This window comes from Stenella coeruleoalba (genome assembly GCF_951394435.1).
Source record: "Stenella coeruleoalba genome assembly, chromosome: 19".
In the NCBI taxonomy this organism is placed as follows: domain Eukaryota; kingdom Metazoa; phylum Chordata; class Mammalia; order Artiodactyla; family Delphinidae; genus Stenella; species Stenella coeruleoalba.
The window spans coordinates 8260493-8280534 of NC_137165.1; the positions used below are offsets into that span (position 1 = coordinate 8260493).

General features: G+C 51.8%; 1 protein-coding gene across 3 annotated transcripts in view; it reads left to right on the top strand.

The window, feature by feature from the left end:
- Nucleotides 1–433: 433 nt before the first annotated feature.
- PIK3R5 (phosphoinositide-3-kinase regulatory subunit 5) overlaps nucleotides 434–20042 on the top strand; it is a 72761-nt gene continuing 53152 nt past the window's right edge. The window contains exon 1 of one of the 3 annotated variants that reach the window (XM_079905694.1): nucleotides 434–520. Coding sequence is in view for 1 of the 3 variants with exons in the window: in XM_079905692.1 (XP_079761818.1) it covers nucleotides 1291–1402 (112 nt within the window). In the remaining 2 variants the exon portion in view is untranslated. Of the gene's footprint in view, nucleotides 521–1229; nucleotides 1403–20042 lie in introns of those variants that run through there. The other 2 variants (XM_079905692.1, XM_079905693.1) reach the window with 2 other exon arrangements.

Consider the following 20042-nt stretch of genomic DNA (forward strand, 5'->3'; position numbering starts at 1 on the left):
ACAGCCTTTGTGGCTCTGTTTCCTTATTTGTAAAATGGTGGGTGTGAAGGTCCGGGTGGTGGGTGAGGAGTAGAAGTACTAGATGGTTCTGGGCGCCTTCCCATCTCTAACTGTAGGCTGGAACCAATTCTCTGCGTTCATCCAAGAGTACTTTCTGTTTCTATGTTTTTGGGGAAGTTGCTTTTTCTTGGTATTTAGCGAGTCAGGAAAAGAAAAATCATTGGCGTTCACATCTCTCAACGCCTCAGGTAGGGCTGTGGCTTTTGACCAGCAATAACGGCTGATCTTGCGGCCAATTTTGAACGCCTCTAACAGATATTGTGACACAGAGTCCCGTTCAAGAGTGGAAATGGAAATTCCAGCCTTGCCCTTTTTGAACTCTGACATAAACTGCGATTCTTTCGTTGCCAGGGCTGTCAGCACAGTAGCCAACTTCCCATTCCCAGTTTGCAATGAGAAAACGGAGGCACGGGGAAGTGCAGTGACTTCCGGGATCCCGCGAAGAGTTCTTCCAGCTCCGGTAAAACTACATCTGCCGCGTGGCCTGTGGGGGGAAAGGGGGCCGCCAGAAAAGGGCCTCGACTCTGGAGACTACCCCAACCCGCCTTCAGGAGCCGAGAAATGGCTAAGTCACAGCCATTGGTGGTGGAAGGCGAGAAAGTCAGACCAGAGGCTGGAGCAGCAGTGCGCAAAGTCTGGATCGTCCGGTATTTCTAGGAAGGTTTCTGCCGAAGGGTGAGGGTCACGGCACCCGTCTGCACAGCAGGGGTGCAGACATTTTAAATGTTAACAGCACCCAAAGAAAATAGAAGTAGGAGGAGGAAGTGGGGCGCTCGGTCGCAGTGAGAGAAGGAAGCAGCTCGTCGGAGCTTCCCCTTTCTCCTCCTTCCCCGAAGCCCTCACCCCAGGCCCCTCTCCTGCTCCGCCCACCCATCCAGCCCCGGCCAAAGCCGCGCTTCCGCTCCCCCGGCCTCACCTCACCTCACCTCATTCCTGGGGGGTCGCTGGTGCTCGTTGCTGGCGTCCCTTCTGCCATGCCCGCCCCCTGCCAGGGCCGTTCCTTCCGAGGGCAGACGGGCTCAGAGATGGGGCTGCTTCTCAGGCGCGCGGCTGGCTCGGGCCAGACTCCGAGGACGCTTGGGTCAGGCCGGCGCCTCGCCGACGCTGCCCGGCCACCAGGTGGCGCTAGAGGCCGGCTGGGTGGTCAGCCCCGCCCCGCTCCCGTCCCGAGCAGGCCCGGCCCCGGCGTGGCCCCGCCCCCAGCCCGCCGTCGGAGCGGAGCCCGGATAGATGCTGGGACTTACCGCGCGCGTCTCCAGCTCGGGCGTGGTGGTCCCGACCGTACCCGGAATCGCAGGGAGTCGCCGCTGGAGAGGGGCTCGGCGCCCAGCGGGGACTGCAGGTGTGTGGCCGGGGCGCGGGGGCGCGGAGGGCACGCGTGGGGGCCCGAGGCCGAGACAGAGTTGCCCGCGGACCGTCGGGGAGCCGTGCGCCCTAAGAGCGTCAGCTGCAGCGGGTGGGCTGGACAGAGCCTGCTGTCTTCTGGCTCCGTGAATAGGGTCCACTGCTGGGGACGGGATCCGCACACAAGCGTGCCCAGTAATCCCGGAGATAGAAGGGCGGTTCGGCGACTGTCCATCCTTATCTAGGTAGCCACTGCTGGCCGTGTCTGTGCGGTCCGAGCGTGGCCGCAGCCTTCTGCTGCCTCTTTTAAGGCCGCCCTTTGTCGTGGGGTCAAAGAGTCTGCCTTCCCGTCTGAGAGCTCTCTCGGTGAGCCTTCGCATAAGGGGTCCTTAGCCACCAGGACCGCTAGCGAGCGTGGGTTCCCAGACAGTGGCTGCTGTCAGCGGATTCGTGTTTACACCCCGGGTGTCCCTGTGTGACTCTGTGTGCGTGTGTGCATGTGTGTGCGCGTGGGCGTGCGTGCTGGCCTATCCCAGGCCTGGGGTAAATAAGCAAGAAGTTCAGGTCAGTAGGAGGAAGGAGATTGTTCAGAGGGAAAAGGAAGGCGAGATGAAAGCAGCAGGATGTGGTATCAAGTGAGTTGCAAGCCTCCTGCAGAGAGGAGGAGTGGGTTTAGGCGAAATGAGGGCCAGAAGTAGGCCAGGTCTGCCTCCAGGGTCCTGTCTGGATCCCCTTCTCTTCCTGCCGGTGTGGTCGTTCTGTCTTCTCCTCCACAGCTCCCTTCCTCCTGGCCTGGGACCACCCAGTAGGGCACTGGTTCCCAGAACTTGTTAAAACACACATTCTCCAGGCACCCCCTACAGCACAGCTTTCCAAGGGTGGGGTCTGGAATCTGTATTTTTCTAAACTTTGAATAAGCTCCTGAAGTGATGGGGCTGGTGCCGTTGCTTGGGAACCCTGTGTGGTGTGGAAAGGAGGCCGGGGGCTCCAGCCGGGCCCGGCTGGCACTGGGTGTTTGCAGAACAAGGGAGTGGACGTCTTGTGCTTACCTGCTTCCTCAGTGTGGCCATCGCGGTGTGGGTCCAGGAAGACAGAGAAGACAGTTTCAAACGGTCCAGCTCTCTCTTCCTGCTTCAGGGTACCCTCCTCTGCTTTCTGGAGAATAACTAGCTGGGATGCTGGGTAGGGACAGCTCAGGGTCTTTGTATGCTGGGCCTCATTGGGGTTTTAAGACCCCTGCCAATCTCTTAGGTGAGGGATGACAAACTATCTTCTCTCCACAAGCTGTAGTGGAAGAGGACCTTCTGCCTCCCCTCCCTGTCCCTCCCTCCCGTGCACCCCTTTTCGTTTCTTTGGAGAAGAATCAAGTGGAAGCTAACTGGGTGAAAAGCATGTTTGGGGTTACTGGAAGGGTCGCGATGGGGAAGTTCCACAGTGGAGGCTGCTCCGTAGTCCCAGGTTAGTGGTTGATCACAAGTTTACTGGCTGAGAAGTGGGAGAAGGAGAGCCAGTCGCCTTTGCCTGGGCAGCCCGGCGTCGGAGGCCCCAGCTTGGGTTCAGACGAGCACTCAACTAGTGTTGACTTGGTATTAGTTCAGAGAGGCTCACCCCAAGAAGCCGAGCTGGCCATCCCTGTGGGACCTCTGTGAACCAGAAGGCTTGTCTGGTGCAGCTGTGGGTGGGCTGAAAGCCTGGATCAGCTTCTTAAGAGAGGAAGCTTCTGGAGGGGCAAGATAGGGTGGTCGCCAGCAGCTCAAGGGAGAGGCGTGAAGTTTTGAGCTTTGAGCTTCTGTCATAGATGGGGTGGGAGGCAGACAAAGGAAAGACTACATCTGACTTCTGCCCAAAGGCAAGATGAGACACTCCCACAGCAAACATATATTACATATTAGAATATTCCATCAATTCGAAGATGTACATATTTTCACTTTTTTTTAACAATTCTGAAATCAAGATACATCTTACCATCAATGGTATCCTACCATTATAATAGGCAGCAATATTTCTTTCTTAATGGCGCACAAAATAATGGTGCCTCTTACAATCGATGGTATCTTTTTTTAAAAATTTATTTACTAAATCAGAGTTTCTAAAACTATTCCATCTGTCCTGCAAGATGTTCCACGAAAAAGAAAAGGACTCCTGTCTAAAAGTTCATGAAATAGGAAACCCTATTCCTTCCTTAGAGATTTATCAAGCACGCTAAAGTCTGTGAGAAGTCCTATAGTCGAAAAAGTGATTTAATTTTTTTTAACATCTTTATTGGAGTATAATTGCTTTACAATGGTGTGTTAGTTTCTGCTTTATAACAAAGTGAATCAGTTATACATATACATATGTCCCCATATCTCTTCCCTCTTGCGTCTCCCTCCCTCCCACCCTCCCTATCCCACCCCTCAAGGTGGTCACAAAGCACCGAGCTGATCTCCCTGTGCTATGCGGCTGCTTCCCACTAGCTATCTGTTTTACATTTGGTAGTGTATATTTGTCCATGCCACTCTGTCACTTCGTCCCAGCTTACCCTTCCCCCTCCCTGTATCCTCAAGTCCATTCTCTAGTAGGTCTGCATCTTTATTCCCGTCATGCCCCTAGGTTCTTCTGATCATTTTTTTTTTTATATTCCATATATGTTAGTATATGGTATTTTTTTTTCTCTTTCTGACTTACTTCACTCTGTATGACAGTTTCTAGGTCCAACTGATAGCATCTTATTCAATTCTGTTAAACACGATGTGTGTTTTACAGATATGGGGGGATGCTTTCGATGTACACAGGTACACACAGAATTATGTCATTCTTGTAAGTGAATTTGCACACATCACTTTTTCCAGTAGCTCTACCTTCTAAACACCAAAACTTTTCATGGTATCCAGTTTTAAAGGAAATCTTTGTCAAACGTGTTGCTTGCCTTTGTCAATCTAGCACACGGTATGTGATTTAATAATTTCTTGAAAATATCAAACGGTTCTACCTGCCATATTGTACCTTGGGTCTGCTCGGGGCAAAATTTCTGTCATCTTTCTTTTTGTCCTTTCCCCCTTTAGCTATAACTTCATGGTGTTGGGCAGTGGGCTAAGTACTTCTCCATTTCCTTTAATCTTCACAGCCACACTCTGAGGTCGCTATAGCTGTTATCTTTATTTCATGTCGGGGGGAAACCGGGGGCCGAGACCACACTGCTAGGAAGCACCAGAGCTGGGCTGATGACCAGAGATGACCCAGCCCAAGTGGCAGCCTGTCTGTGCCTGTGGAGGTCGTGGCTTGTAGGGCATGACTTTGGGGGCCTGAATCGTGGCCGTCTCCAGGTCTTTTCTGTTTGCTTCCAGGCTAGTGGCTGGGAGGTTACGGATAGTTGGGTTATCAGCTAAGTGACTTCCGGATACGCGAGGTATAGCTGTAGCAAGGTGCATGCGATTGGAGGGTGGGGGCCGATGAATGGGGAAAAGGGGGTGACTGGTGGCACAGAGCAGACACTGGCTCCTTCTTGTGTCTAGCGGGTCTAGCAGTCGGGGCACATGGCTTTGAGCTTTAGAGTTTGTCCTCAGCGGGAGACGCCTGCCTCCAGCCTTCCCCAACTCCCAGCCCAGCCTCTTTCCTGTTGCCACGGTGATGTAAGGCAGCCAATCTGAACAAGTCGCTTTTCAGCTGCAGACCCTTCAGAGCTGCTCTTGCCCTCTGGAGAAGGTCCGTACCCCTTAGCGTGGCTAGCAAGGCCCCCTGCCCCCAGCCCAGGTCACCCTGCCTGCTTCAGCTCCTGAAGCTCCGGCAAACCTCTGTACCTTTGCACGTGTTCTTCCTTCCCTCCACGTTGCCCTTCCCTTCCTCTGCCTGCCCGCTGGACCGGGAATGCATCCTTGGATGCCCAGCTCCAACCTCATCGCCTTTAAAGTCTTTCCCAGTCCCCTCCTCACTCCATAGCCCTGGCCACCCTGTCCTTCCGTCCTCACCGTGCCTTTCACGTCCTACCAGAGCGCTGGCCCGTCTGGCCTGCAGGGTCTGAGCATCAGTGACCAGCGCTCAGCCTGGCTCTTCAGCCATCGCCACCGCAGGATCTCTCCCCAGGACGTCTCAGGTGAGAAATCCCCGCGTAGCAGCAGCGGAGGATGTGAGTACAGGGTGGTGCGAGGGGCAGAGGGTGGGGTGCAGAGGGAGTGGTGCACTTTTCATTTTCGTGTCCTCCAGTCTTTCTGCTGTTGTTGTTGACCCAGGCAAATGAGTCTGTGTGGTTTCCTCGTGGGGGGCAGGGCTGGGCTGTGAAGACTAAAGGCAGCTTCCAGGCTTCTGCCTCTTGTGGAGTCAAGGGACCGTGTTCCTGCCTGACTCCTCCGCTCCCAGCCCTGTGACCCTGGGTGAGTCCGTGTACGTCTCTGGGTGTCGGTTTCCCCGTCTCCCTCCAAGTGCACACGAGATGCTTTCCACGGCCCCTTCCTCACCTCCAACGTGCCGTTCCTTGTCTTAGCACTTCTGCACGGAGCACCTTCTGGGTGCCGGGCACGTGCCGGGCTCTGAGGATCCTGAGTGCGACAGATAATGTTCCTGCCCTCGTGGAAGTTAGTCTGGTGGGCAGGACACTAGACACATATCACGTAATGACAGTCGTGACAATGATGGGGTCCTCGGAGAGTACAGAAAGGGAGCCCAGTATAGTTTGGGGGTTAAGGAGAGGCTTCCTTGAAGAAGTCACATTCGAGTTGAGACTTGAGAGATACAAAATAGAAGAAAATAGCAATGCTCACAAAAATAATTCCTAACACTGAGCGGACACGTGCTAAGCGCTCTTTGGGTGCACCCTCTCAGGTATTCCTTTCGGCATCTCTGTGGGGTGTGGGGTCCTCCTCTCCTGCGAGAACGAGGTGAGATAACTCTGGCATAGACCAGGGGCTCATCCCCTGTGCCCCATCTCCTCCTTCCTTGGCCCTCCCCCATACTCCAAGGTCTGGCTTCGCGGCATTAAGGCCATAAGAGCTGTTAGGGGGCGCCTCCCTTTTCCTTTGCACTGATCGTCGCCAGAGAACGTGTTTCGTTGCTGCTGCCGGGGCTCCCTGCAGGAGTCCCCTGCATTTGTGCTTTTCTGTTGGCCATCCACGGAAAGCCACCGCATAGTCTGCTGGCCCTTCCTTTCGTCTGTCTTGGAGCTGCTGTCCTTGCAGGGTTAAGCAACCCGATTTTGTGTATTCTCTAAGAAGTCACCTCTTCAGCCTTCACATCCTTCTTCATCCCAAGTTTTCTTCCCAGGACCACGAGGTCTCTGCGGACGTACCTCTGGCTTTTGGGTCTGAGCATTTGTTCCTGAATGGCTTGGTGGTTTTGACTCGTGTCAGGCAGTTCTCCCCACAGCCATTTCCATGCAGCCGGGCTGAGGCCACCCACCTCCTCAGTGCATTTTCTGGGTGAGATCACATCCACACCTGCAGCTCTTACGGAAGAGTTTCGAACCCTCTGTCAATAACGGGCCTCTTTGAAAAACTGATAAAGTGATAGATCATCTCCTCCACCCCCTACCCCCCTGGCAAAAGGCACACGTGTGCACACACACACACGCTCTTGCAAAGTTTTGCAGAAAACCTCAGGGTCTTCTCAGACCTCTGCTGTCCACCACGGAACCCAGGTGAATAGCCTCTGTTCTGGAAAACAGGACTTTGTCTTCACTGATTTCTTTGGCTAACCCCCAGCACAGCTCCACGCGGGAGACGGCTGTTGTCAGAGGCAAGGTGGGGTGATGATGGGTAGTGAACACCGCCATGCAGGTGTTCATGCAGGCTGCAGAGGAGGCCGCTGGTGACTCCCTGGGGTGCTCTTGGGGCTCCGCGCAGGGACCAGTCCCGAGCCACATGCGAGCTTTCTGGGTTTATTGTCAAGTCTTGAATTCAGTCCGTTTCCAAGATGATTAAAGAACATCACTTTGGCTAGTGGTGTCTGATCCGCCCCCCCCGCAACCAGGGAGCTAGATGTAAGGCTCCAAGGAAGCCAGAGACCACGAGACCAGAGAAGGTGTGTGTTTGTGCCTCTTCGCACGAATAGACGCTGTCCAGGAAGCAGAGAGGCAGCCACTGCTGCCGTTTTTGCCGTCTACATTCTCACGGCCTCCCGCATGCCCAGGGACTGGCGGGAGCCTGAGGCTTTGTTTCACTGATGTGGTCACAGCTCTTTAAGGGCCGACGCCTTGAAGTCAAGTGTCACGTGTGAAGGAAGTTTTCTTCAATTCCTCATTTGTAAGGATTTGTTAAAGCATGAATGGAAGTTAGGTTTGTCCATTACAACTTGAAGCATCTCCTGGGAAACGCTCGTGTTCTTTCACCTTGAGGTAGATTTGCGTGACATGTTATATTATTAACTTCCTTCTGCTCTGCTTGCACTTCTGGAATAAACTCTTCTTGGTCAAGGAGTTTTGTTCTTTCCGTACAGCGCTAGGCTTGATTTGCTGCGATTCCCTTTAGGATTTTTGCATCTATGCTCGCAAGTCAGGTCGGCCTATATTTTCCTTTCCCGTACTGCCGTTGTCAGGTTGTGATGTGCTGGTTTTGTGACGTGCTGGGTTTGGAGGCATTTCATCTCCTCCTGCACCCTGCGGACAGCTTGTAGAGCTGGGAATGATCTGTTCGTTGGAGGCTGGGAGAACAACTCTGTTCTTAGGTCTTCCACTGCTGGATTCTTGGTTTCCCACCGCCCCCCCCCCCCAAGCCTTCCTCTCCTTTTCTCTCTTCCTCAGTCCTCCCACGTACACACCTAGCACCTCAGTGCTCCCAAGCTGGAACCCGAGAGTCATCTTTGATTCTTGGGCCTCCAACAGTCAGCCAGTAATTCCCATGAGTCCCAACTTTCTCTGCCCTTTGGCTAAGGGAAGGCCCATTTCCACTCTTAGATGCTTCCATCCATCTGGAGAGCAGTTCAAGGCCAGATGCTGCGTTTAGCGGGGATGCAGATGAACTACCTTATACCTGGAGAAAGGTAACCAAGATAGTGGTGGCATAATACATAATACAAAACGTTTACAGAAGGAGAGATGTTCTTCTCTAAGAAGAGGATGTAAGGGAGAAGTCATGTCCATCTTTAGATGTTTGAAGGGCAACATCCTTTGGAAAAAGTGAAGACCTGCCCTGTGGAGGTCATTCTCCAAGAAGGAAAAGGGACTAATGAAGGGAAATTATAAGGAAATAGACCTCAGCTCGCCACAAGGAAGATCTTGAAGAAAGTCAGACCGGATTAACAATGGAATGGGCGGCCTTGTGGTAGTGAGTTCCCCACTGGGAGATGTATTCGGGGAAAATACATGTCAGGTGTAGAAACTGAAGCCGTGAGAATGGAGACGGAGATCACTTCATTTCTAAGAGTTGGTAGCTCTCCAGGTCACAGTGGCCGTGTCATACTGGCTGCAGAAAAGTTGGTTGTTCTGAGGACATGATTTGAATTTAAGAAATTCAATGGCCTTGAATAAACAGATCCCAAAGCTGGGCAGTCCCCTTACGAATCCCACAGCCCCGCTTCACAGCCCGTTTCCCCAGGGCAGGAGCCTGTTGGCGGTTAGAAAACCAGAGCCGTCCATGGTGAGACCCTGGAAGCATGAGTGGACACCGGGCTGCTTGCCCATATCCTGTGCTGGAGAAGGGGCTTTTGTGATGGTGGTGGGGGTCTCTTGTTCTTGCCTCCTTCCAACACCTGGTGAAGTAGACTACTTCAGAGTCACCTTCCTGTGTGGCTGTCGCAGATAAACTCTCGGGGCCAACCCCCCCAACCAGGTTGCGCTGGAAATTACTGGCCTCTTGTTCTTGGGGTTTTCGAGCCAACGTTTTGTGGGCCTTTGCATCTTGCATTCACTTCTGTACTGACATCTTGGGAGTTTCATTTTGAGAAAACCCAAAACTCAGAGCTCTCCTTGGCCTGTTGTTGTGCTTAAGAGAACACAGGGGGCTGTGGTGCGATGTTCAGGCTCCAGGATGGGGATAGAAGATGAGTTGTCTCATCCTAGCTGTCCCCCACTCACCTCCTTGTCTGTCTGAGCCTGTTCCCTCTTGGATCAATGGGCTCTATATTCTGACACCCCATGAGTTTTCGAAGTCTGCTGTCCAAGAATACATCAGTAGGAGCTGCTCTGACGGGCTGAGCAGAGAGGGGACCCGCTCCTTCCTTCATGGTACCCGTGTCATGGCGGGACTCGCAGGGACTAAAGTCCTTCTGATCACGGTGGTGCCCTGCCTCCCTCTGCCCAGGCTCCTCTGCTGGATGGCTTCCTCTAAGGTCATTGGTGGCCTTGTAATGGCAGATTCCAATGGCCTCCTCCCAACTGCATCCCTCTCTGCAGTGTCCGTAGCATTTGCTGCCCAGCACCCCTTCCTAGAGCCTCTTCCTCACCGTGTGCACCTCCTGGCGTTCCTCTGCACATTTCTCTTCTTGCCGGCCGTGGACGTGCTTAGCTCCCTCACCCCAGACCCTTGTCTCCAAGCCCACGCTGGTCATTTTCACCATTTCAACATCCACACACGCCCAGAGCCCAACTCTTCATCCCCAGAGCAGGCTTCCTCTCCAGACTTCCCCATTTGGGGGTCTCTAGTGAAACCAGACTCCTGGTCTGGAGATGTCGCAGTCACCTCTGAGTCCTTCCTCCCTCTTCCTGTCCCCGCTCTCCAGCCAGCTTCGACGGTGCTTCCTTTCCCCCAGCGTTCTTGCTTCTTCTCATTTCCCCATCGTCCTCCTGGCCACACCACTCAGCTTTCGTCACCGTCACCGTAGGCCTGCTCATGGGCCTTCCGGGCCCTGCTCTCTTCCTTGCTTCCCCAGGAGATTCTTCTAAAGAAACTCCTTCGTCGTCATACTCAGAAGCCTTTGGTGCCACCCGCCTCCTAGGGAAAGTCCAAAGTCCAAGGCCTTGTGTTCTAGTTTCAAAGCTGAGTCCCGCTATCTTCTCCATGAATCCACACCCTCTCCTCCAGCCTGACTCAGGTCCCCCAAGACCTGATGGGTGTTCTTACCTCTCGCCTCCCCCTCCCGATGAGGAGAACTTCCCAACCATCGTGTTCAGTGCCAGCTCCCCACTGCAGGGCCGGCATCTGGTGATGCTCAGCTCGTGTTCGGGGCATGAATGATTGCCCGGTGGCAGCCAGTACAGAGGAGGCCTGGGTCGGCCCCGGTGGCTGATGACTCGGTGTCTGAGATCTTTGTGGGGTTCAGTCATCCTCTGGGGAGGCACCCTCCAGGCACCTCCCTGGATTCTGTGGGCATCTGAAGGGGCAAAGCCCTGGGTCTTGGCAGTCCAGTACGGGCGAGACAAGGCAGGTGTCCTCCTCTGGGGGGCTTCAGACCCCGGAGGCCCTGGCAAAGTCCAGCTGCTAAGCCCTGGCTCCTTGGGAACTTCCGTCCCACCCTCCAAGTTACTCAGATTCAAGGCAGCAGCTCTCTAAGTCAGGGAGCTGGGAAGCCCTGGGGAGCTGCCCCGGGGACAAGCCACTCCCAGGCTGGTGACCCCGCCTTACACGAGCCTGGGGAAGTGTCTGTTTGCAACATGGTGTTTACCAGGCAGAGGGGCTTCCTGTCTGCCTACCAGGCAGGCTGTGGGGCAATCAGGAGCTGTGTCTTAAGGGGAGTGGGGCAATGAAATGCTTGGAGGATTTCTGAGGATTCTTCAGACATCCCAGGGGGTGCCTGGCCGTGCTGACCCTGGAAGACGCCAAGGGTGAAGTGCAATGAGCTCCAGTTTTTAAACTGGGAGAAAATTAAGTATGACTGATAATTATTATTAATTTGCACATTGCCCTTTACAGAAAGCATTGTTAACAATCGTGGCCCTGCTCGTCTAATGTGCGGCCCATCAGAGTGAAAAGCGATTCCCTTCCGTCACTCCCAAGCAGGGATGAGCTTCTTTTTCCCTTCCTTTTTTTTTTTGAAAGGGAGTTATGCTTTGGGGAGGAAAGAAGGCTTTCTGGGGGAAGGAGAGAGTAGTGGAAAGGCCTCCCCAGGAGAGAGAAGCTTTCCATTTTACTTCCGAGTCCATCCAAGGTGGAGAGTGACGCGCCTCTCTGTGCCCATCTGAGAAATGGGCTGAGACTGGCCCACCCACCAACCTGGAACCAACCGGCATGGCGCCCACAAGAACACGGGCCTGTGTCCAGAGCCCCTGGCTATCTCTGGTTTCCCACATAGGCACCTGAAAAGGTCTGGGAACGTGCCTCATGATCTCTTGGCTCTGGGGACAGGAATATTCCAGGTGCTCTCTCTAGAGAGTGGGTGATCCAAAGATGGGGCTCACCCTCTTTACATGACTTCTGAGGACCTGAGATTGTTTACTGTGGTGAATTCTTTCTCTGAACCCATTAGAAAAAAGATGCAGAATATGAGCTGCCCCTCCCCCTGCAGGGCAGAGGTGCGAGGGACACCTGTGCCGCCAACACGTTAGCCTGCCGGTCATGGTGCGATAATCCTGGTTTGTGTAGGGAGGTTTGCTGTAAAGTGCAAAGGAAGAAAACAGTAAGGGAACAGCCCTTGAAGAATCTGATACTCAAACCTCCTACTTGAAAGCGGCAGAGGTTGGCCTGAGGGCTGGGGTTGAGAAGGGAGGTGAGAAGTTGAATTGAGCAGGGACTAGCCTTGTGTGGCATCAGGAAGACACACTTCTGAACAAGTGAGGCTATAGAACTCAGGTCCAAGGCGTGTGAGCTGTTCCGGGGTCGGGAGAGGAGGTCGTTCTAGAAGGCACCTGAGTCAGCTGGAAAAACAAGATGGCGGGGACGTGTGCGAATTGACAGAAGCAAGCCCTCAGTACTGGGCCAAGTACTGGATGCAATGGATGCAGAAGGAAAGACCACCAACTTCCTACTCCCCTTATCCTCCCTCCCCGGCCCAGGTGCTCTCACTGTCCCACATTCTCCCTGAGATGGGTGTAGCGGCTGAGAACGCCCCTTCTTGCGCCAGCCCTCATCCCTACTGGGTTCCCGTCAAGGCTCCTGTAGAGGGAATGTTGGAGGGATTGGGTTGGCCCCATGGTTGGGTCCAGAGCTCAGTCCTCTCAGAGAGTCCCGTTGCCCCTCCTCCCCCTACCCATCCAGTGCTTTTGAAGATGCGATTACTTCCCATTGACTGTGTTACTCCTAAGACCTGCTCAGTAGATGGAGGTGGGAACATTATTATTTTTTTAATTTTTTAGAGCAACTGTAGGGTTACGACAAGACTGAGAGGAAAGTGCAGAGATTTCTGCACATGCATAGCCTCTCCCATTATCAACATCACTCACCAAAATGACACTTTTTTTTTAACCAAGGATGAACCTACATTAAAAAAAAACCTTTTATTTTATATTGGAGTATAGTTGATTGACAGTGATGTGTTAGTTTCAGGTGTACAGCAAAGTGATTCAGTTATACCCACACAAGTATCCATTCTTCTTCAGATTCTTTTCCCATTTAGGTTATCACAGAATACTGAGCTGAGTTCCCTGTGCTATACAGCAGGTCCTTGTTGGTTATCTATTTTAAATATAGTAATGTGTACATGTCAATCCCAAACTCCCAGTCTATCCCTCCCACCCCACACCCTTTCCACCTGGTAACCATAAAGAATGAACCTACATTGATACATCATAATCTTCCAACGTCCATAGTTTACCATAGGGTTCACTCTTGGTATTATACATTCTATGGGTCTTATAAATGTATAATGACATATATCTATTATTATAATATTATACAGAGTATTGTCAATATCCTAAAATTCCTCTGGGCTTTGTCTGTTCGTCTCTCCCCCTCCCCCTCCCCCAGGAAAGCACTGATCTTTTTATTATCTCCATAGTTTCATTTAGAGGACCTAATTTTTCAGTAAACTATTTGATCTTGTCTAGGGAGGAAGAGTTTTGTAATACCCATACTTTATTCTCATGGTACCTTCTTATCAACCCATAAACGATTATCTCCAATTCATTTACCAAAACAGTACCCTCTCAACCTAAATTGCTTCAGTGCTGGCCAGTTAATCCAGTTTGCTCTGAAGAATGTCTGACCTTTAAATAACTCAGCCACGGCTGCTCCCCACAGAGCGGGATACACAGAGGTGGGCACACCATATGGGAAATACATGCTGCTTCTCTAGAGGATGACTTCAGCTTTCCAAGGGAATTTTGGGTACATCGTGTAGTCTCCATTTAAGGTCAGACCATAAAACATAGTCTATGGACTTGAGGAAAATCCCACCCACTGTATCTAAATGACACAGTAATGGACAAACAAAAACATAATTTTGCTTCTTAGATAACTCAGTGTTGGCTGAAATATTAGTTAGTATATTGGTGCTTTTTATTTCGGAGAGACCCAAAATGGTAGTGGCTTAAATGAGATAGAGCTTTATTTCTCCTTCAGGTAACAAGAGTCTGAGCATAAGTGGTCCAGACTTTACATGACAACGTCGTAGGCTGGGAACCTATGCTCCTTCTATCTTGTTTTTGTCTTCCTCAACATGTAGCTTTCATCTCACGGTGCGTGATGGCTACTCTAGCAATTGCCGTCACATCTGCCTTCTAGCTAGCAAGAGGAAGGAAGCAGCGTGCTTATTCCTTTTAAAAGCATGATTTGGAAATTACACGTATCAACGTCTACTTATATTCCATTGGCCGGAAGGTAATCAGGTGGCCACACTTAACTACAAGGGAATCTGGGAAATATAATCTAAATTTTCAAAAAATTATGTTACTATACAAGAAGGGAGAATGGATATGGAAAGACAGTTATGAGTCTTATCCACATTTGAACTTTACTAGTTTGAGATCTTTCTGAATCTTCACTGTCATATAACAGTTCTTTATCCCTTCCATTGTGCAGTAGCCTACCTCCTAAGCCCTATTGAAAACTGTTAATAAAAAAATGACATCTTGGGCTCCCCTGGTGGCGCAGTGGTTGAGAGTCCGCCTGCCGATGCAGGGGACACGGGCTCGTGCCCCGGTCCGGGAAGATCCCACATGCCGCGGAGCGGCTGGGCCCGTGAGCCATGGCCGCTGAGCCTGCGCGTCCGGAGCCTGTGCTCCGCAACGGGAGAGGCCGCAACAGTGAGAGGCCTGCGTATCGCAAAAAAAAAAAAGGCATCCTATACCTAAAGGTGGAATCAGCCCACATGTCTATCTGCAGACAAATGAGTAAACAAAATGGGATCTGTACGTACAATGGAATAGTATTTAGCCTCAATAAGGAATGCAGTTCTGATATATGTTATAGTACGGATGAACCTTGAGGACAGTATGCTAAGTGAAATAAGCCCATCCCAGAAAGACGGTATTGTCTGATTCGGCTCCTATGAGGTACCTAGCGTAGTCGTACTCATAGGGACAGGAAGTAGAATGGCGGTTATCGGGGGCTGGGGAAAGAGTGAAGTGGGAAACTAGTGTTTAATGGGGACAGAATTTCAGTTCGGGAAGATGAAAAAGTTCAGGAGGTGATGGTGGTGATGGTCACACAACAATGTAAATGTACTTAATGCCACCGAGCTGTATATTTTGAAGTGGTTAAAATGGTAAATTTTATGTTATTTATATTTGACCACAATTTTTACCATGGCATGCTCTAAAGGATCAAAAGCAGAGTTCTCCGGCATTTTAGGAGAGGTGACCCCCAGATGAAGACCCTTGGCTCTCTTTCTTTTTTTTTTTTTTTTTTGATACGCGGGCCTCTCACTGTTGTGGCCTCTCCCGTTGCGGAGCACAGGCTCCGGACGCGCAGGCTCAGCGGCCATGGCTCACGGGCCCAGCCGCTCCACGGCATGTGGGATCTTCCCGGACCGGGGCACGAACCCGCGTCCCCTGCATGGGCAGGCGGACTCTCAACCACTGCGCCACCAGGGAAGCCCTCCTTGTCTCTTTTGAGTGAGGTTCTTAAGCCAGTGGTGAATCCATTTATCTTGCGGTCATTCTGCTCACAGTTTTCTTTACACTGTCAGGGGCCTGTAGCAGGATTTGCTAAAATTCAGATGTGCGGTTTTTGTGCATTTTCTTGTATCACCTGTTTCGTCGGTGAATTCCATTCTAGCCCCCGGCGGTCCCTGGACCCTTTCCTGAATGTTGTCAGGGGGACTGGCAGACTCAGAGACTGTAGTTTCCAAGATTCTACCTTTTGTAAAGTTTTCCAAAATTGGGACAGCCTCTTCTAGGGTTTGTCCCCGTCTTTCTCTGTCTGTCTCACCCTCCGTCTTTGTCTCGTACGTCTTTCATTTTCTCTGATCCTTCAAAGATTATTGGTAGCAGTTCCCTTTCACAACCTCAAGTTTCCTTATGACTCTGAGAGGTATTTATACTCATGTGTAATCCTCAACTCATTTTAAGCAACTCAACTCTATTTGACTTTAGAGCCCTCTGTGTCGGCGGACCCTTCTCCTCCCAGGCTCCCCCGACCCCCTTGCTGGTGTGATCATCTAATTCCCAAGGCCAGAGTGACACTCACCCATTGAAAATTTTGCAGTAGCTCCACAGGGCCCTGGAGTAAACGCTTAAGCACTTCACTTGGCATGTAAGGCCATTCTCAGTCTGACACCCCAGCCCGGGCATCTTCATCTCCCGACGCCCGTGTCATGCTTTATCCTCCGGTAGTTCTGAATGCCTGGTCGTTCCCTGCAGGAACCAAGCTGTCTCACATCTCTTGCCTCTGTCCATTTTCCCACCCCCGTGCCTGAATCCCAGGGCAGCTTCTTCCTGTAGACTTACCTTGGGAGTTACCTTCTTGGAGAAGCTTTGCTAATTGACCTTCTCCCTCCTCCATCACACCTGTCCCATGTTAACTTCTGCGGGGATGCCTCGCCCATTGGGGAGGGTCTAGTTGGAGGTTATTTTGAAAGGTGCTGCTCTGAACTTTCTGGTGCATGTCTTTTTTTGTTGGTTTTTTTTTTGTGGTACGCGGGCCTCTCACCGCTGTGGCCTCTCCCGTTGCGGAGCACAGGCTCCGGACGCGCAGGCTCAGCGGCCATGGTTCACGGACCCAGCCGCTCCGCGGCATGTGGGATCCTCCCGGACCAGGGCACGAACCCGTGTCCCCTGCATCGGCAGGCGGACTCTCAACCACTGCGCCACCAGGGAAGCCCTGGTGCATGTCTTTTGAGCATGTACCCGGGGATGGAATTGCTGTGTCATGGGGCAGGTTGTGCTGTGGTGGGTACCGCTAAACGGATTTCCATTTGGAAAGTGGCTGGACCAATTCACGCCCCACCTGCAATCATGAGGGTCCAGGTGTTTCACATCCTCACAGTGTTCTCCATCTTTTTCGTTTCAGCCATTCTGGTGCATGTCTAGTAGCGTCGCATCGTGGTTTGAATTTGCATTTCCCTGGTGACTGATGAAATTGAGCACCTTGGCATGTTTGTTGGCCACTTGGAGATCCTCTTCTGTGAAGGGTCTATTCATGTCTTTTGGGTGATCTGTCTTTTTCATATTTTTTTTCTTGGTGGTGGTCCTACCACATTGCTTGGTGACCTTCAGAAGCCCATCTTCCCCTCTGACCATGAACTCCTTGAGATTTCTGGACCACCCCCCCTCAGCCGCAGTACCTAGTAAGACCCTCAGGTAACAGACACTCAGTACATGTTTGCTGTTGACTAAATAAACGGTCTTTGATCCATCCTTCCTGGTAGGATAACCGTTCTCCTTGAGAAAAAAGATGGAGGAAATAGCCACGGAGCAGTTCTGCGTTCTCTCCTGCCTCTGTAACTGTGTTGCCGTCTTTCGTGAGTGGCTGGCCTAATCTCTCCAGGTTTAGCCTCTGAAGTAGCTCTGTGGGCCCTTTTTGATGTCTTCTGTGTTTTTCTCAAGTCTCCCTTTTGTGACATGCTCACTCCCACTCTTTTGTGATTTTTCTTGGGGACCTCACTTCCCACTTCTATGCACACCCCACGAAGTCACGCTGGCCCCTGACATCCCCCCTCTTTTCTCTTTCATGAGACTCTGTAGCTAGCCTCCAGAATTTAATTTTCTGAGTTTCTTTCCCTGCTAAGCCATCCTCTCCGATTCCTGGCCTCTTAGGAGTCTGCTTCCTTAACGTCTAAGACGGGGGTCTGACTGTCCAGCATTTTCTTCTGGGATTAGTCCACACTTTGAGATGAGGTGGTCATTTCCCCCTGTTTTCCCCTCACTCCTATTTTACAAACCTTCCGTTATTCTCGGTCAGAATTAAAGACACAAGATAGAATAGTAGTTTTCCTCTTTGCTTCCTTGCCCTTCCAAGAGATGAGATGATCAGAGGAGCAAGGCTTTCTCAGGTGGCCTGGTTTTCACCTAAGTCTCTAAGGAGACATCCAGCTGCCGTCCAGGTGAAGCACGCGGCCATCCCTAGCCTTGCAGTGGCTCAGTTCTGGGATTCACACGAGGAAAGCGGCATCCTCATCTCAGTCAAGCTAGTGTGCGATCCCACGTGCTTCTCTCTTCTGTTTTCTTTCTTCAGACCTCTTGGTCATCCACTTATTCATTCATTATTCATTCATTCATCCGGCAAATACGTGCCAGGCACTCTTCCAAGTCCTCATGGAATGACATTCTGATGGGACTGGAGGAGAGAGACAATAAGCACGTTATCGTTTATTATTTATATAATAACATGAGTAGTGTGTCAGCTGGTGATAAGAGAGGTGGAAAGGGCTTCCCTGGTGGCGTAGTGGTTGAGAGTACGCCTGCCGATGCAGGGGACGCGGGTTCGTGCCCCGGTCCAGGAGGACTCCACATGCCGCGGAGTGGCTGGGCCCCTGAGCCATGGCCGCTGGGCCTGCGCGTCCGGAGCCTGTGCTCCGCAATGGGAGAGGCCACGACAGTGAGAGGCCCGCATACCGCAAAAAAAAAGAAAGGTGGAAAAATAAAGCAGAGGTGCCAGAGGTTTACCAGAAGATTGCATTAAGAGCATAACATAAAGACCGGAAATAGTGAGGGAGTTAGTCAAGCAGACATCTGGGAGCAGAGCACTCCAGTCAGAGGGAACAGCAGGTGTAAAGGTCCTGAGGCAGGTGTGTGCCTGGCATGTTGCCCTGGTCATTCTAGTCCACGGAATGTGGCAGCCACCATGCTGGTGTCAGCGTAACTCAGTATCTGAAATGAAGGACAGTGTATCAGTCATGTTTGTATCTACCACAGCATCCAGCAAAGTATCTTGTGGTCATATATACTCCATAAGAGACGTTTCTCTTCGAATGAGTGAATTTAGGTTGGACACCATCGAGGACCCTTTCATCTCTGAATTGCTGTGATCATCTTAGTTGCCTGGTGGCTTGCACCCATCCCTGAGTAGCTTGCTTTCTAGCTGTCCCATCTGGGCTCTTCTGAACACATGGTCCGGTGGCTTCTGGTCATGTCGCCTGGTCTCTGTCAGGGTGTGGGGTCTACACTGGATATGTATGTTCCAGATACTATTGCTTGTAACAAACTACTCCAAAACAGAGTGGTAGAAGACTCTAACCATTTTAATATGCTCACGGATTCTGTGGGCCAGGAATTTGGGCAGGGTACGACGGGGATGGCTTGTCTGTGTTCAGCGATGTCTGAGGCCTCAGCTGGGAAGGCCTGAACAGCTGGGGCCTGGAACTCTATATCAGAGTGCCTGCAAAGTGGCCACTCCCCGTGGCTTGGGCTTCCTCACATCATGGCGACCCCAAGTGGGTAGCTAGATTTCTGACGCAATGACTCAGAGCTCCAAGTGCAAGCCTTCTAGTACATGAGGCAGTAGCTGCATCACCTTCACAGCACAGCTTGGGAAGCCACACAGTGTCACCTTCACCGTCATCTATCGGCTGAAGCAGTCCCTTCGAGCCTGCCCATGTTTAAGGGGAGGGAATTAGACTCCACCTCTTGCTTGGGGAAGTGGCAAGGCTGCATTGTAGAAGAGGCCGTGGGATGGGAGGGGTTGTGGCCATCTTTGGAAAATACAACCTTAGGATGTGCCTTCTACTTCCCTGGGGAGGAATTCTCGTTTTGTGTTGTCACTGGGCTGTGGTGGATTTTCAGATGTCTGCTTTGTACCCTGTCCAGTGTAAACTCCCAGTGTAAGAGGGTTGCTAGGACCGGCAACCTTCCTCCTCCCACTTTTAGCCCCTGGGCGGACAAGGCTCCCCAAGGCGCCGGGGTGGGGGGTAGTCAGGCACGGAGCAGGTGCTCTGCAAGCACCCAGGGGTGCTCTGCTACACCCCTGGGGCGTAGCAGACGAACCCGTGTAACTGTCATTCCTTTGCTCAGTCTGATAATGGTCTCAGGTCGGAGAATGTCCTTGTCCTTAAGGGATGCATGCTAAAATATTAGATGGAACCGTAGGAACTCGCTGATATCTGCTCGCGTTTAATATGGTTCAATCTAATATTGAGGTGTGATTTGTCGTGATATCCGCAACCTGCACCTTACTTTCAAATGGTTTAGCAAAATATGTACGTGTATGGTGTCGACCTGAGAATTGGGTCTACCCGCTGGAGTGCAGCCTAGTAGGAGGAGTAAAGGCTGGGAGCAGAGGGAGGCTGGGGCACTTCTGTCCCCCTTCCTCCATCCACAACCCCTACTGGTAGCCTCCTTCCCAGCCCTGCCTCTGGGGGGAGAAGGGGTGAGGGGGGTGTTTCTGGTGGGGCTCAGTGGGATGTCTGCAGGGGTGGGGGAGGGATGGCAGCCTGGGGGCTCTTGAGTTGTCTGCTCCCTGGAACGCCCCACATGCTCCTGACCG